Source organism: Micropterus dolomieu, linkage group LG20 (genome assembly GCF_021292245.1).
Source record: "Micropterus dolomieu isolate WLL.071019.BEF.003 ecotype Adirondacks linkage group LG20, ASM2129224v1, whole genome shotgun sequence".
NCBI lineage: Eukaryota > Metazoa > Chordata > Actinopteri > Centrarchiformes > Centrarchidae > Micropterus > Micropterus dolomieu.
The window spans coordinates 9,128,079-9,143,947 of record NC_060169.1 but is presented as its reverse complement, the minus strand read 5'-3'; the positions used below and the strand labels follow the sequence as shown (position 1 = coordinate 9,143,947).

Genomic DNA, 15,869 nt, shown 5'->3' with positions numbered 1-15,869 from the left:
TGCAAATCAAATTTCAACAATATTCTTGAAGAACCTGAAGCTTTGATGGAATTAAGTAATTATCATCTTACTTACACTTAACTCTTGAATACCAGACAATGAGAATTTTACAGTATACAAAATACTTTTTACAACCCACAGTCACACACACTTGCACATTCAAAGTAAAACCCCCATCTGTCGCTCTGCACTTACTGCCTTGTCGCCAGGCCCACAAACAGGAAGCACATCCTATGTCCTGATTGTACGTATGTATGTCCAGAGACACACACAAATACACACATATGCACGCACACACACAGATTCCGTGGGATGTGCACCTAATCTCAGCTGGAAGGCTGGTAATGGTCACTCTCTCTCTTGTGTCTTTATTTCCTCTGGAGGATGTTCACAAATGATTTCACATGATTCTGTCCTCTTTTATTTCAGCGACGTACCAAAGGGGAATCCAAAAATGAACACTTTCGTCCAACAAAAGCCACAAGAAAGCTTTCCCCTGTGCACTTTTATAAATGCATTCAAGTCATACTTTGGTGAGAAAGCCACCTACTATGAGAGTCTGGATTGTGTGAATGCATTTGCAGTGGAGGAATGATGCATGCAGTGACATGAGGAAAGAAGAGTTTCCCAACTCTTTTGGAAATACACTACAGACCTTTCACACAGATTTTTCACACAGTTTTTACAGACTGTCGCACACACAGAGACACGCACAGTGAGCAGGGTAAGGAGGCTTTCTGACAGGCAATGAGCTCATGAGATCTGAATGTCTTCCTGCGGTGAATGCTTTTTTCTATCTCCTTTTTCCTTTTTTCTCACACTTTTTGTCTGCCCCCCACCCCTTTCACACACACAACTTTCTCTCTCCATGGTAATTCTTTTATCTGCTCCATTTAGGGTGAATATACGAAACAAAAAAGCTTAATTCTGGATTTAGTATTCTTAATCTGCAAACATCTTGTGTATTTTTCTACTCCAAGAATAGCAGGTTTTGGGTTGCTAGGTTGGTAATTTAGCTCTCAGTTTAATGCGTCTCTCTGTCTGTGTGTCGGTTTGTGTGAGGGAACGTGCGGGTAAACATTAAGCTTGACAAATGGCCAGTGGTCTAAACCAAACTCAATTAAGATTTATGGTGGGCGAGGTGCCCCAAGTAAAGAATTTAGACAGTTTGACTGTGGATGTGCTTGCATTTGTGTGTGTAAATATGCACAGCCTTTCTATAGCAAACTTTCATTTTCTATTTTGATTGGACAAATAAAATCACTATAAAAGAATACAAAAATGAAACAAGATAGTCACTGAGATTTATCAGAGCTTTTATATCTTGAAACATATCTTGAATCGTTTTATGCAATGAGAGCCTTAACAGCCTTACAGTTAACAACATAAGCTGTACCATAAACACTCTGAAAATGGCTTTCAGACGTCTTTCCAACCACATATGTGGGCTTGACATCAGATCACTATGGGCCTCCTTCATAAATGGGGTGTTTGCAGATATGTAATTGCAAACACACTTAACAGCTGGAATGCTACTTTGAATTATGTAGAATTCACGTCAGTACAGTTAAATATAAAGCGTTTGCTAGAGAGAAAGAAGTGTGTGTGTTCTTGTAATTTTTTCTTAGTGAGAGCAGAGTTTTAGACCTAAAGAATCAAGACATTCTGGAAAAGTTTGTTTTTGAGTTTATTTACAGCACTCAATAATTGGCTTGTTCTAAAACAAATGACAGGTTTCAGGGTACAGATCAAGGGACAATCTCTGAGCATGACCTTTAAATGCGTTATTCAGGAGTGTGTCCTAATTGGATAAAACTATTTGGAAAATCTTATTTGAGGGCGAGGCTTTCAGGTTGAGGGTAAAATAGGATTAGGGTCAGGTTAGGGGTGCAGTGCTGATCGTTAAGGTTAGAGTTATGTGTCAGAAAATTAATTAATTAATTAATCAAGTCATATAGGGTCCTCTCAAGTATCATAATAATAATAATAATAATAATAATAATAATACACAAATATCGTGTATGTGTGTGTGTGTGTGTGTGTGTGTGTCTACCCGCCCACCCTCTAGATAGAGACAATCATTTATCACCACATGGGCTTCCTTTAGTATTAGCTGGGGAACATTTTTACTGGTGTCTAAAGGAACAAAGGGTAGCTACTGCTCCCAACGCCAGTCCTCCCCCTCCTCATTTTGGTCTCTTCTCCTCCATCAGCGTCCCTCTGTCCTTCTCCCCAGCCCCCTCCCTAGCCCTGGTGCACAGCTCTTTTTGTTGTATCCAACCAAAAACAACTGGACCATTTTAGGGTGTTGCCATGCACATCACAGCTTTCTAATTAAAGGGGTATTCAAAAGAACAGTCCATGTGGTCTGAGCAACTTTGTCAATGCCAGCAGCTTGCCGTTATGCTTTATGGCACAGTTGATTAGTGGGATAAATGCTCAGGAATTGCTTTGAATATGAAACAGAATTCAATCTCTCTGTACTTTTATTTCCCAATGTCTCTGGCTGGAGGTCGTTTGGCAGACGAAGAGCTGGGTGACCTCAACCTTCTGGAGAGGTCAGATTCTAGCAGCGAAATCCCATTGTGGCCATTATACCTCTTCCTTGAGCCCCGTGGACTGAGAGCAAAACTAAAAGCGACAGGAAGGTAACTTAGGGAAACAACCAGTGCTAGAGCTAGACTCTGTTGCCCCCTGTGCTGTTGGAGGACACTGAAGCGGTCTTTGATTGAACAAACTGAAGGCTGGGTATTTTCACTGTATGAGTTTATTCTTCCTACTTGTATCTTATGTAAGGCAGCAGCTGTGAGCTACAGGGTTTCATTTTGCAACTTTGAGACAAAGTTGAGCAGCCTTGAGGATGTAGACACATCCACATGAGGTTTTAGGTCAAAAGACAGCAAACAAACAGATTTGTTCTTTTGCTGATATCACAAGATCTCTAATACTCTGTACCGATTTAGTAGTAGTGATGGAAATTATCCACCCACCTACACATAATGTGTCTGCCAACTCACATTTTGTGCCCTCCTACTCACATTCACACACTCATGCACACACAGACAAACACACAATCACAAAGCAAATGAGAACAGTGTCCAGATATAGTGATAATTATGCCCTGTTGTGCACGTTGTGGTGGCAGTTTTCTGCTACTCCACTGAGAGCAGCCAAAGGAATTAGAGTATGAAAATTCTGCAGATGAGCCACAATAAACAAAATGTTTACACTGCTTTTGAACCTTATACTGTATAAAAAGGTTTGAACAGAGAAAAACAGGCTAATGGGACTATATGTTGTTTTCAGCGGCCCACTAGTGGTGAGGTTTTTAGATTGCAACAAAATTGTGAGCAAGCAAAATCCGACACACAGAGACAAATTGAGACTGTGAGACAGCTGCTCAAAACATGCTGGAACCTCAGGTAAACTCCCACTCCAACATTACAGTAATATTTTTATCAGCTTGAGGTTGAAATAACCCCTGCTTGTTACATGATAACTTTTCATTGACTTTGTGATATATTGGAGTGAGCTCGACTGCCTGCTTTTCAGTAACTAACGTAGGGCACCGCAATGTCAGCGTAGCTAAATGAATTGGATGATAACGAAAACAGTTTTTTTTTTTTTTTTTTTTTTTTTAAACGAAAACAGTTAGCGAGCTAAACTGAATATTATAAATGAGATTGTTGCCGCGCTTAGTATAACAGTTGTGCCGCTATAAGTAACGTTACTGAATGGGTCTTCCACTGTGTTGTTATTTGACATAATACCGGTGGTACAAAGGATAGTAATACGGGTCGCGTTAGCTGGTGAAGTAATGTGGCGAGCCAATCCACTACAGTATATTGCACCGGATAACAATAGCAACTGCTCGGCTTTAGCCGGTGAGCTAATGTTATCTAACTTGAGCCAACTAAAGCACAACATCACAATACAATTCACATGCTTTTCCGTAATGTTAGTTTAACTGTCCAATAGGATGAAAGCCAACTCTGTGTCTGTTTAGTTTGTTATGGAGTCTGTGTTTTGTTGAGAGCCAGTCGTTTTGTTGGTGTAGTGGGCAAGAGGCTCAGTAGCGCACCCGATCCCTTCACATAAGAAGCAGAATGGTGGCTGTTCCAGGCAACAGAGAAAACAGCCTGTTGTTATGTTACAGCCCGTTGACAAATAGGCAGTAAAAAAGTGATTTATTGATAAGTAATTTTAGTTAAAAACTGACTGAGCTTTGAAATACTGGCTTCAGAATACAAAAAAGTTCTGACACTTCAATGTTGTGGGGTGTCATGGACAGCTAGTGGGATAACATTCATCCCATGTAACTGTAATATCAGTGAGTCAACGGCCTGTGGTGTATGTCGGCCCCCTTTCCCCTTTAGTGTTTCCTTTCTGTCTTTCTGGTGTAATGGCCACAGGAGTTTTAGGACCCTCTAAACCAGAGAGAGACTAAAGAAAAACAAAGAAAGACAGACAGAAAGCTAGACATAAAAAATAGCAGCAGCTTTAAGGTATAATACAGAATGAAGGCCAAATGGACATTTACAAGAGGAGACAAGATACAGGAGTAAATTGGAGATTTCTTACTGATGCATAGTACAGAGGAGGAAAAAAAGAAAGGATGAATTACATTGTACAGAGGGAAAAGAGATGATAGACACTGGGTTTGAATCTAGTATAGAGTTATACTTCCAGGTTCATCATACATATAAAAAATGTCAAAACCACTGTCAAAAATGCTGAACAAAAGAATAGATATTTCTAAAAACATTATTTGTACTTTGCAATACTTTGATTCATTAAAACTCTAGTAAGAAGTGTATCGTCGAACTCCTTAGCTACTCTTCAGCATTTGGCATAGTTACACACAGAGAGGTTAATTCTTCTCATAAACCTACAGGATAATAATAATAATCTAGCAAAGCAAAAAATGTATTACGCTCAGGTATTTTACAAATCATATTATGACGTTCAATTTGTGTACTAAGATATTTGGCAACAGTATATGGGATAAACCTTTAGGCCCATATAAATTATTGCCAGTAGACTAAAGTGTCTGTCTTAAAAAGCTTAAGAGCTTATGGTCCTGTCTCACAGAGGACTCAGCCCAGTAAGGCCATGTTTGAAAGCAAAGGTCACGGATTTAAACATGCAATGACCCATTTTTACTGTCAGCATTTTGTTAGAGGAGTGAATAGTAGTTTCTCTCTCAGTTTGTTGATCTATTTATCAAAAATACATATATTTGACATTTCCCATTACATTTGTTTCTGGTGGACAGGATTCCTTTATGTCATATAGTAGACATACACACACATACAGAATAGTATCCACTGTACATCTGAATGACATATTAGGACTGACAATATCAAACTTTTTAGAGCAGGACACCCCTTTAACAGAATTTACCAAGCCACCCAATATAACATGCATATGTTCCAGGTATGTACAGACGCTTATCGGTTGTAACAATTTTCGATCATATCAATATTAACTTGAACAATATAGGCTTATTCTCAATCACTCAGAATAAAAGCCAACAGCTGCAGGTTTACAGATAAATAACTAACTTAAAATAAAGAATGACATGTGCGCCCGCTGTTGCACACACTCTGATGTGGGGAGAGAGGACTCAACCCTCACGTCTGACTTCACTGACAGGCGGTTTCTTGTCTTGTTTTCATGCATACCAGGAATGAGAGAGCCAGACCACACATATACGATGTTGGAAACACATAATATAGTGTATGCAGACAGTAATGGATATCAGTCTTCCACAAGCAGCCCAAAAGTGTCCGTTAAACTGTTGACCGAGAAGAGTACAGTCTGATTTTAGTTTTGTTGCTAGGCTCAGTCTCAGTCCTGTCAGACTGTGTTGAGGGCTAAGATGTATCAGCATTTCTTTGAGCTTTGTTTGCTATGTCAAATCCTTCCATCACTTGCTCTGACTGCTGAGCTCCTGAAAACCCTCCTTGAGCCTGAAAGTGTGTTGTGTTACATTAAAGTTTTTTAATATGGTGATATTTATTGCTTTTTTTCTTCTAATTGGATATGTTTGAAAATGTACCATTAAACTTAGTTAATGTTCTTTTCGTAAATTTTTTAAAACTTATTTTGAAGCGTTATTAAAAACGCACAATAAATTAAAAAATATATACTATATCTTGCAGCACCCTTGACCCATCCCCACCCACTTTCAGAACCACTGTCTGAGACACTGGCAGCTTCTATCATCTACATATGCTCATTAGGTTTACATTCAACACCACCGCAATAATTCATCTAGCTAGAAACGTTTGCACATCACTATATCTGCTTCGGAAAAATAATCCTGTACTGAACAGTAACCAATCCACGTTAACAAGCTACAGTATCTTGAATGTGTAAATAGAGATTATCATTGTGGAAGGTAGAGAAAGAATTACAGAAAAAAAGACATCAAATATGTTTGAGAGCATCATGTAAAGTCAGGAACACAACAGATTAAACAAACACAACAAACATCTCATATTGTCCCATTAATAAGTTGTTGATGCAGCATGTTTTAGGTATGCAGGAGTGCTAATGAGTCTGAGGAGATAATTTAAGTGGCAGTACTCCTCCTGTAAATGCACTGATTAATGTGTAATTAAGTATTGTTTAACTGAAGTACTGAAGAACATAAACAATACATGGATATAATGGCTAATTTAAAGAGATGGCATTACAATTATTTATGCTGCACATGTAAATGTCAATATCCCCATTGTAAATCTAAACTGTAATGTTAAGAGGTCAGGCCAGAACATACAAATCTTGATCTGATACTAAGTAGGCATTGCAGGGACTCTCCAGAGTATTGTCAGTGTGCATCTATGTGCTGAGGGGTAGGAGGCTGTTTAGCCCCGTCAGCATAGACGCTCACTCCCAAGGTGACTTCCCTGCTGTTGGCAGGCACAGCCACGGAAACAGCTCCCCAGACTCTCTCTCTCTCTCTGCTTCTCCCACACACCCATCCTCTTTTAGATACCACTAAGTAATGTGCTTTCATACCTTCTTTTTTTTTTTACAGAGATGTCAAAGCGGATTTTTTGTCTTTCTGTTTTTTATTTACTCCTTCCTCCTTACCTCATTTCCATAATTGCGGGTAGGAATCAAAATTCTAGCAAACACAAAAAAATCATGGGTGCATTCATTAAAATTCTCTTCAATAACTGTGGACTTATCTACAGTCAGATTTAGGCTTTGGCTTAATGCCAGCACATGAGCACCTGACCTTTTCCTCTTTCAGTTCTCATAGTGGAGAATGTCCACCTACGCAGCAGCACACACGCCTCCCACACAATCTCTCTCACATGCAGGCAGAAAATTTCTACTTTGAGAGCAATCGTCTGTGAATTTGTGTGGTTTCGTGTTAGATATTGTACGCTGGAAACACAAACTACACCAGTTTGTATTAACAGAACTTTTGTGTGGAACTTGCAGGTGTGTTAGTATAGTAAGTATGAGTAAATAGGCCATTGTCCTGTGTCTACAGAAGGTCATCTATTTTGGTCCAGGTTAATTCTCTACATGGGAGCAGGTGTGCTAATTTCCTCTCTCTGTGTGTGTCCTCCTGTTTCTCTGTCGCTCTCTCTCTCTTTGTCTGTCTCTCTGTCTCTCTCTTCCTCTGTTAATTGATTAAGAGGATTCAACTAGCTGCTTGCAACCACCAATACACACTTGTGTGCACATAAACAGTCACCCAAGCGGACTGACACACCTACTTTAAGATCATCTTGAGACTACTAATACACACACACCCACGCACACACACAAACACACATTTGTTTCTGTCACTTGAGAGGACTGCATTGACTGCCTTATATCTATACACAGAAGAATGACAACAATCTTAACCCCAACACTTAACATTAACATTAACTTAACCATAAAATTAACCAGATCTTAACCCTAAAATGTAATGGTTTGCCTTGTGGGAACCTGTTTTCTATCCCCTAATAGGGGCTGTCTCCATAATGTGACTGTTTGAACAGTTTTTTAAAGTTGCATTTACTTGTATTCATTTGCGCTTTGTCCACAGCGATACACAAATGAGGTATAATCCAAGCCACACTACATCAAAGAGCAGCCACAATACGACTGAAGCACACTGATGCTGCCAAAATTAAAAATACTCAAGTTGTGTATGCGTTTGTGAAGTACTTAAAAAAATTGCCAGAATTTGCATATTGTAATGGTAATCTTTTTGTTAAGTGGTATTATAAATCATTATTTGTGAAAGCCACAGTGGGGCTTTAGGAGATGAGTTCAAATCAGCATGGATCTGCTTACCAGTTCTCATATTCTTACTGAAATAAATACACAAAACACATTAAACAACCAATCCTGCACATTCAGTATGATAACCGAGTTTAAATGTTGGTCTTATACAAAATTATAGCACCTAAAAGAAACAGTTTAGTCTTCAAGTCTTCTTTTTTCTCTGAATACCAAGTTTTATCTAAATAAAGTTTAAATAGCTTCCTCACACCCAGAGCGAATTACTGCCAGTCTGTATTATGCTGCAGATCACAGAATGTAATCACAGAATTTGATTTTGGTTTTATACATAACCAGACTGCATTTCTAATGGGAACACAGAGTCATACAACACAAACACACATTAACACACATCCTCAGGCAGCAGCATCCTGATAACCTTGCACTATCTGGCAACTCAGACACTACTCAAAAACACTCACATGAAAATAAGACCTAAAATAACCTTTTAGACCTTCAGTCTAATCTAACACTGAGCCCAAATCACTGGTGACATGCTGAAAGTTGTCCCCATCCAAAGGTCTTACCTTTGTGACAGTCATGCAGAATCAGTAGGTGAGGAGCAGGCCAGTGTCCCCTTCAAGCAGAGAGCAACGCCGCAGGAGTGGCAGAGTGATGAGGAGGAGAGGAGGGCAGCTCTGCCAAACGTGCAGAGAGAGAGAAAAGAGGAGGGGACAGACAGGTTAGTGTGTCTAGCTCACTAAATACGGAGGGGCTGATTGCTGCTGCAGTGAAGTAATGGCTGGCAGTCGGTGTGCGGTTGGTTACTACAACAGGGAAAAGCTCCTCGCTAGGATACACCCCTCCCTCCACCCTCACCAACTGCACACACACACACACACACAGATGATGCACAGAAAGTCTGGCTGCCCTACTCTCTCACTCTGTCTCTCGCAATATGATTAGTGATGGGCTAATACAGCTTATTGATGAGCAGTCAGGCAGGGCTGCAGGAGGAGGCGGGAGCAGCGCAGCCTGGGACAGGAGAGGACTGCAGAAACAGAGAGAGGAAGGGAGGGAGGGAGTTGGATGCTGTGTCGCAGTCTGCTACTCGGGCATGGAGCTAGCTGCACGTCATCCGGTGTGTACAAATGCGTGCGTGTCTGCGTGTGTGAGTGACACAGGCATTGATAGGAGGAAACAAGAACATTTTTGAAGTCCAAACTACACTTAATCTAGTTATTTCTATATGTGAAAACAACATAGAGACATGTTAACAGACACATACAAGAATACACAAATACACAAGGTAAACTTAAAGCTTTTATTTTACATGTATGAAGAGTTTTGTCTAAGTGGAACAAAATTAATTGCAATGAACATCTGTTTGATTTAGTTTTTCATAAATTTGGCATATTGTGATAAATATATCTCATAAAACATTTTTATTAACGTAATGATGCTGATTTCAGCCCTAGATATACTCTAAACTTGATGCTAATGCAAATTGTAGTTGTGCACTTACATCCGAACACTTGCCGTTTCAATCTTTAATTTCAGTGCTGTTATATGTCTTAAATACAGATGAATCACTCAAAAAAATCAGAATTGGTACGATATCCTCATTTTGGAATATTTTTGTTATGCTTTCCTTTTAAGGACAAAAGTATAGTAGCACACAGGCACCCGCCCACACTCACAGAGTAACACGTCTTTGTCATACTAATTGTGTAAATAGAGGGATGATAGAGACAGGCCAAGATTCCTACTCAGTTACCATGGATTAACTTCCCATAGCTGTGTGAGACTCTTCTCTAGTGGCCACAACCCACAATACTGGCTTTGTTTTGTGCATCCAAATGTACGTAATTATGTGTGTGTGTGTGTGTGTGTGTACTGTAAGTGTCTGCAAATGCTGGAATAAAGGTCACTAAGACATACAAAGACAAAGAGGAAAGGACTCCATTCTGAGTGACATACTAGAAATTGTCCATTGCAGACAGGTTATCATGGTTTTCTGTCTTCCTGTGGCTTTATCACGCTCACACATATTGTCATTCAGTGGTCACTTAGCTCCTCAATCTCAGTCTTTAAGAGTGTCATCTGAGGCCCCACTCTCAGTATTTCCTTTCTAAACACAATAGTATTTCCGGTGTCTGTGTGCATGTTCTGGGTAGGGGGAGACAGTTTTCAAATTCTATATGAAAAAAATATCTACAATAAATGTCTACAAAAAAGTCACTACAAATGGGCTATGATAGTACTTAGTTGTGCACATTGAGCATATATTATTGCTTGCCAAAGCTTAACTAGTAATATGACAGATAACAAATGTTATGAAGTAAGAAACACATGTTATGAAGGATTACTGTGTGAATTGCAAAAAATGTAATGCTAATCCTAGAATCACTTGTTTCTTAAAAGCATTTTCATTACAGACTCAAGAAGTTTGTAATTTCAGGTAATATAAGATTCTAGTGTGAAACTTGTATGTTGTGCCATAGCACTAACCACCTGAAGATGAATTCTCCAGGATGTTGGAAGTACATAATATATTTCAATTTACATCATGAAAAATGGTTTGGGAGGAACAGACATGGGTTGAGGTGTCAAATACAGGGACCTGCAGACCTGGAGGAGCCACCATGAATCACATGTTCCACCAGATGTCTACATGCTCCTATTCAAAGAAAATGCAGTGGGGGAGGTCAAAACTCAATATGCATTGATGTCAATAACATTCATTCTGATAAACAGAATAACAAACAACAGTGGTCACTGTCTGGCTTAGCTGCATGATTTAAATCCAAGATCCCTTTCTGTTCCAGTGAATTATGGCAAGTCTGTTTTGCATTAGTAATTTAATTTCCTTGTTCACTAGTCTGACCCTCTGACGGCTGTGTAAACAGGGGGAATCCACTATATTTAACAGTTTGCTGCCATCTTGTGGTAAACTTATTTTATTACCACCAAGTTGGTTCAGTAATTGTTAATGTCAACACCGGCTCTGTAACTTTCATTCATCGCAGTAACCCGCATATTGGCTCAATACTCCCGGAAAAAAAGTAGAGTGACAGTGGCTATAGACAGGCAGGGTGGGAGCTTAAAAAATATGGAAACTAGGGGTGTAACGGTACATGTAATCGTACTGGACCGTTTCGGTGCGCACATTTGTGAGCGGAACATACGTAAATTACGGAGTTTCCACACAGAAATATTAAGTGACGCACCAAATCTTCGCCTTATTGCGCTACAGCGCTACACAAGCAGCACGCTTTAGCCCAGCCTCTCGCTAACTACTGCCTTGAGCATCATGGCCAGTGCAGACAAGCCAAAGCTTGAAAACTTGTTCTGTTTGGGAACACTTTGGTTTCCTAGTGAAATACAACAACGGACAAGTCGATAAGACGAAAGCAGCGGGCCGACATTTCTCAGTAGTGATCGGGTATATTTCTGGCTTGCTAACTCGCTAATGGAATCACACGAAGGAGAACATCACTGCAACAAGGGAGAAAAACAAAAACAAGTATAGTGCAAACGCTTTTCGGCATTTAAACAGACTTTAGAAGTTTTTTTTTATCAGAGCAGGCCTTCAAGCTGGGATTGATAATGCTCACAGACGGAATAAAAGAATAAGAAGAATGCTGCACTGTAATCCATTATTTAATTTTTATTATATTTTATTAGCTATATGTGGTGTTGTTTTGAGAATGGCGGCTGTGACTCAGGAGATAGAGCGGGTTGGCCATTAATCGGAAGGTTGGCGGCTCAATCCCCGGCTCCCCCAGTCTTGTATGTCGAAGTGTCCTTGGGCAAGATACTGAACCCCAAATTGCCTCTGGTGGCTGTTCCACCAGTGTGTGAATGTTGAATGCAGATGTAGTAGATGTAAGAAAGGTGCTATACAAATACAGAGCATTTGCTCTTCAGTTATATCCTTTCTTGCAGGCTAAATGAAATAGAAACATGGGTCGCCTTAGTTGGTGAAGTAATGTGGAAAGCTATTCAGCTTTGCACTGGATAACATTAGCAACTACTCTGCATTAGCCGGCGAGCTAACGTGACTTTCTCTGTTTCTCCAGCTTTATGTGAGTGTATGTATTCAGTGAGCTGGTTGTTTTATGGTGTTAGTGGACTGGTGTTAGCTGCCGTGTTGTCGCTGTAGTCTGAGCTTTCTTATTTGTGAGTCTGAGAGAGGCTCGGGAGCGCGCTCACATGATGAAAGAACCGATGACTGATGAAAGAATAATGAGCGGTAAGAAAACCCATTCACAGTCTTGTGTATAAAACTTAGAACAGCATGCTTCAGTCAACTTATTTGCAATACACAGATTATAAAATTCTAAAAAGCGAGCTTACTTACTGTAAAAACACAATTCCTTTTTATTTGTGCAATAATAATGTTATGCATCTATTTACCTTCAGTAAACTTTTATTATAGCTAATGTTATAATGTCTAAAAAGTAGAGCTTAACTATGGCTGCTGCCGCTGTGGCTGATCGTGACACACTTTGGCTGTAATGTTATCTATGACATAACGTTAGCTATGGGTAATGCAGTGGCTATGTTTGTATATTGGCTGTTTAAATTTGCAATGTTGTGTTTTTAAAGTATAACAGTAACTAACCTGTGAATTGGCTGAGCTTGTGGTGCAGCATTAGGCTGCTGGTAACAACATCTGTCATATCTTAAGTACCATCTGCACATCCTGGTGGGGGTGTCTGACTTCATATTGTTGTCTTAGCCAGTGTTACTGTCATGTGTACTGTAAAAGTAGCCAGCCAGTTACAATAGCTGTGGCCCCGCAATCAGCTACAGTGGGAACTTGGCTTTCCATTTGCGACCAAAGGTCCTTCTTCAAACAAAGATGGCGACCAAAAGTGATCTATATCAACAGTGAGTGAGACAGTAATGATAGACTGCTTTCAGAGTCATGGCCTTGGCCATAGATTTTAAATTACAAAATCTTCAGTCAGAAAAAGGATCAATGTGTCAGGCAGCCTAGACTAATTTATTCAGCTAAAACACCTGGCAATTCTGGCATATACCAGAGGGGCCGGACTATTTGTTTCGGGTGGGCCGGTCAGATTTATATTCAGTGTTTCCCACACATCAGCTTTACTTGGGCGGCTGTTGAGGTACGTTAAGGGCCACCCAAAATATTTGGCGACCCATTTAAGCATTTTGCAGAGAAACACTGAGAGAAATGATCATCCATTAAGTTATAAGACTCAGAAGGTGGATATTTCACAAGCATCGACCAGGTAAAGCAACAGTGAACACTTTGGTGCATGTGCAACTGGGTACAATGTTGGTTTCGGTTTCGATTGGCTTCCTCATTAACAAGACTCCTCCGCGCACCAGCGGGTGAAAACAGTATCGCGGGTGAAAATCGCGAGTGCTGTGTCATTTCGGCCACTTCATTAAACAGCCCACTATTGATGGAGAAAGTCAAGAGGGCCAACAAATACAGGGAAAGAGAAAAAGAAAGAGGTGTTCGAGCAGAGGTGTATGTTCCCTGCACACAAAAATGTTAGGGTTGTAATTGACTCTGCAGTAGAGAAAGACAGTAACAGCAGACAAACAGACAGAGAGCACAGACTCTACAACATACTCAGATGGACAGCCATTGTTTTAACTACATGTGCAAATTTGTTGTGTGCTCTTAAAAAACTATTGAGCATTGTGTGCCAGTCACATACATAAAATGTTACAAATCTGTTACCATTGGTGTCATTTACACTAGGGTCGCTGGGGAAATGTCCCAAAGACTTTTTGAAAGCGAAATTGGTTAAAATATGTTCTGAAAATTAGCTTGGAACAAGAAATGTTAAATCACAAATGAAAATGCTTTGTTTATTTGCACAATAAGAAAACATGCAATGCAATTTAAATATAGAAGAAACAAATGTGCATTGTCCAAGAAAATTACTTAAGCAACAAAAAAAAGATACTGATTTTACTGCATTATATTCCATTTTATATTTTGAATTGTCATCTGCTGAATTTTGTGCTGCCATTCATATAAATAGAGACATTTACTCCATAAATTGCTGCAGAAAATGTCTCCACAATGCAGGAAATTAAGTGTTTAATGCTCAAAATCATCCAGGGGAGGACCCCTAGACCCCCCAATCATACATTTTATCATCGAATAATAAAATATTCGAATAAAAAATAGTGTTAAAATATCTTCTCGTCTTGTTCTCGTGACCAAAGTCTTTCATCACACCCCTATTTTCAGACCTTATGTCACCAGCTCTTTTCAACACAAAGTGACACACTCACTGTTACATACAGTAGGCCTACTGCTTATATTATTTCACCATCTGTAAACAAATGTAGCCTAAGTAGTGAATGTGTGTTTGTGGGGATACATGATAAGGTGGGCTGGCGTGGCTACAGTGCCAGGGCTGAATTTTTGTCCCAGTCTGCCCCTTCTCTGCGCTCTTTCTGTTACCAGCGGATGGAGAGTGTGTGGCAGGTTATAACAAGGGGAATGCATTTTGATAAATTTGCTAACAAGGAGGATGGCAACCATCCTTATCACCCCTCAAACCGCTTACTGGATAAAAGAGTCTTCAAAGATATCTTTATAACAGACTTCATTCAGCCACACTTGAAATATCCTGAACTATCCCTTTAAGTATCAGTACTGTGGGTTTATAGAGTCTTGTGTATCTTACCTTATGAGTCGTTCCTTAACCTTTGACGCAAAAGTCTCAAACATAAAAACAACAATAAGCACAAAGTATGGCTAAGTTGGAAAATATTATAATGTTTTTCCTCTAGAGGGTGATATTGTACTTTTACTGCACTGTATTTATCTGACAGCTATAATTACTAGTACTTTAAAAAAAAAATCAGGTTATAAAATACAGCCCATTGTTAAAGAATTAAACAGGGGCCCCCAACCGTTTTGGCCAAGTAACTCTTAAAGAAAAGAAAACAGTGTCTAGTTTGGGCCTCTTGTCACATTTCATGAGTTATCTGTTCCAACAATGAGATATTTCCCCTCTAAACTTCTCACATGGTTTCATTTAAATAACTGTTCAAATATAAGTCCAGAAGAAGGCAAATTATCTAATAATTCACAATCCCACATTAGAGAAAAGTTGAAAGTAAATCATTAAAGATTGAGTATCAGAACTTGCCACCTCAACCAGCTACAACTGCTGCTTACACATTGATGAATCAGCACCAACAATCTAATAATTCCATACAATCTAATAATTCCATATAATAATTTATCACTCACAGTGGCCAATACTAATGTACATATATTTAAGTAGGAATTTGAATATTTTTTAGTTGTATTAGTACTTTTACTTAGGTAAAAAGCTGCTGTGTAAGTTCCCTCCTAACGTAAGGTTTAGGGTTGACACTTGAGGCTTAGCAACTACTACTTAAATCAGATACTAAAATTAGTTGCACGATGACGGGGCATAACCAAACTAGTTTAGACGTAGTGTCATAACTAAGGCAAGTGGCCAATCAACAATCAAAGATAGAGTTCAATCATCATGGTTACTGTGCACATTAGCTTTGTTAGCATTTACTATGTTGTAACTTACAGTATCTCCGTGGTGCAACCGCTTGTATTTTATTAATGCAGAAAATGTATAACTAGGTTA

General features: G+C 39.4%; 1 protein-coding gene across 1 annotated transcript in view; it reads right to left on the bottom strand.

Annotated features, from left to right (window-relative positions):
• The window catches only part of coro2ba (coronin, actin binding protein, 2Ba), a 53,657-nt gene extending 44,591 nt beyond the window's left edge, over positions 1-9,066 (bottom strand). The window contains exon 1 of the mRNA XM_046032189.1: positions 8,823-9,066. Coding sequence (XP_045888145.1) covers positions 8,823-8,837 — 15 coding nt within the window. The 5' untranslated portion in view covers positions 8,838-9,066. The remainder of the gene's footprint in view (positions 1-8,822) is intronic.
• Positions 9,067-15,869: the final 6,803 nt, after the last annotated feature.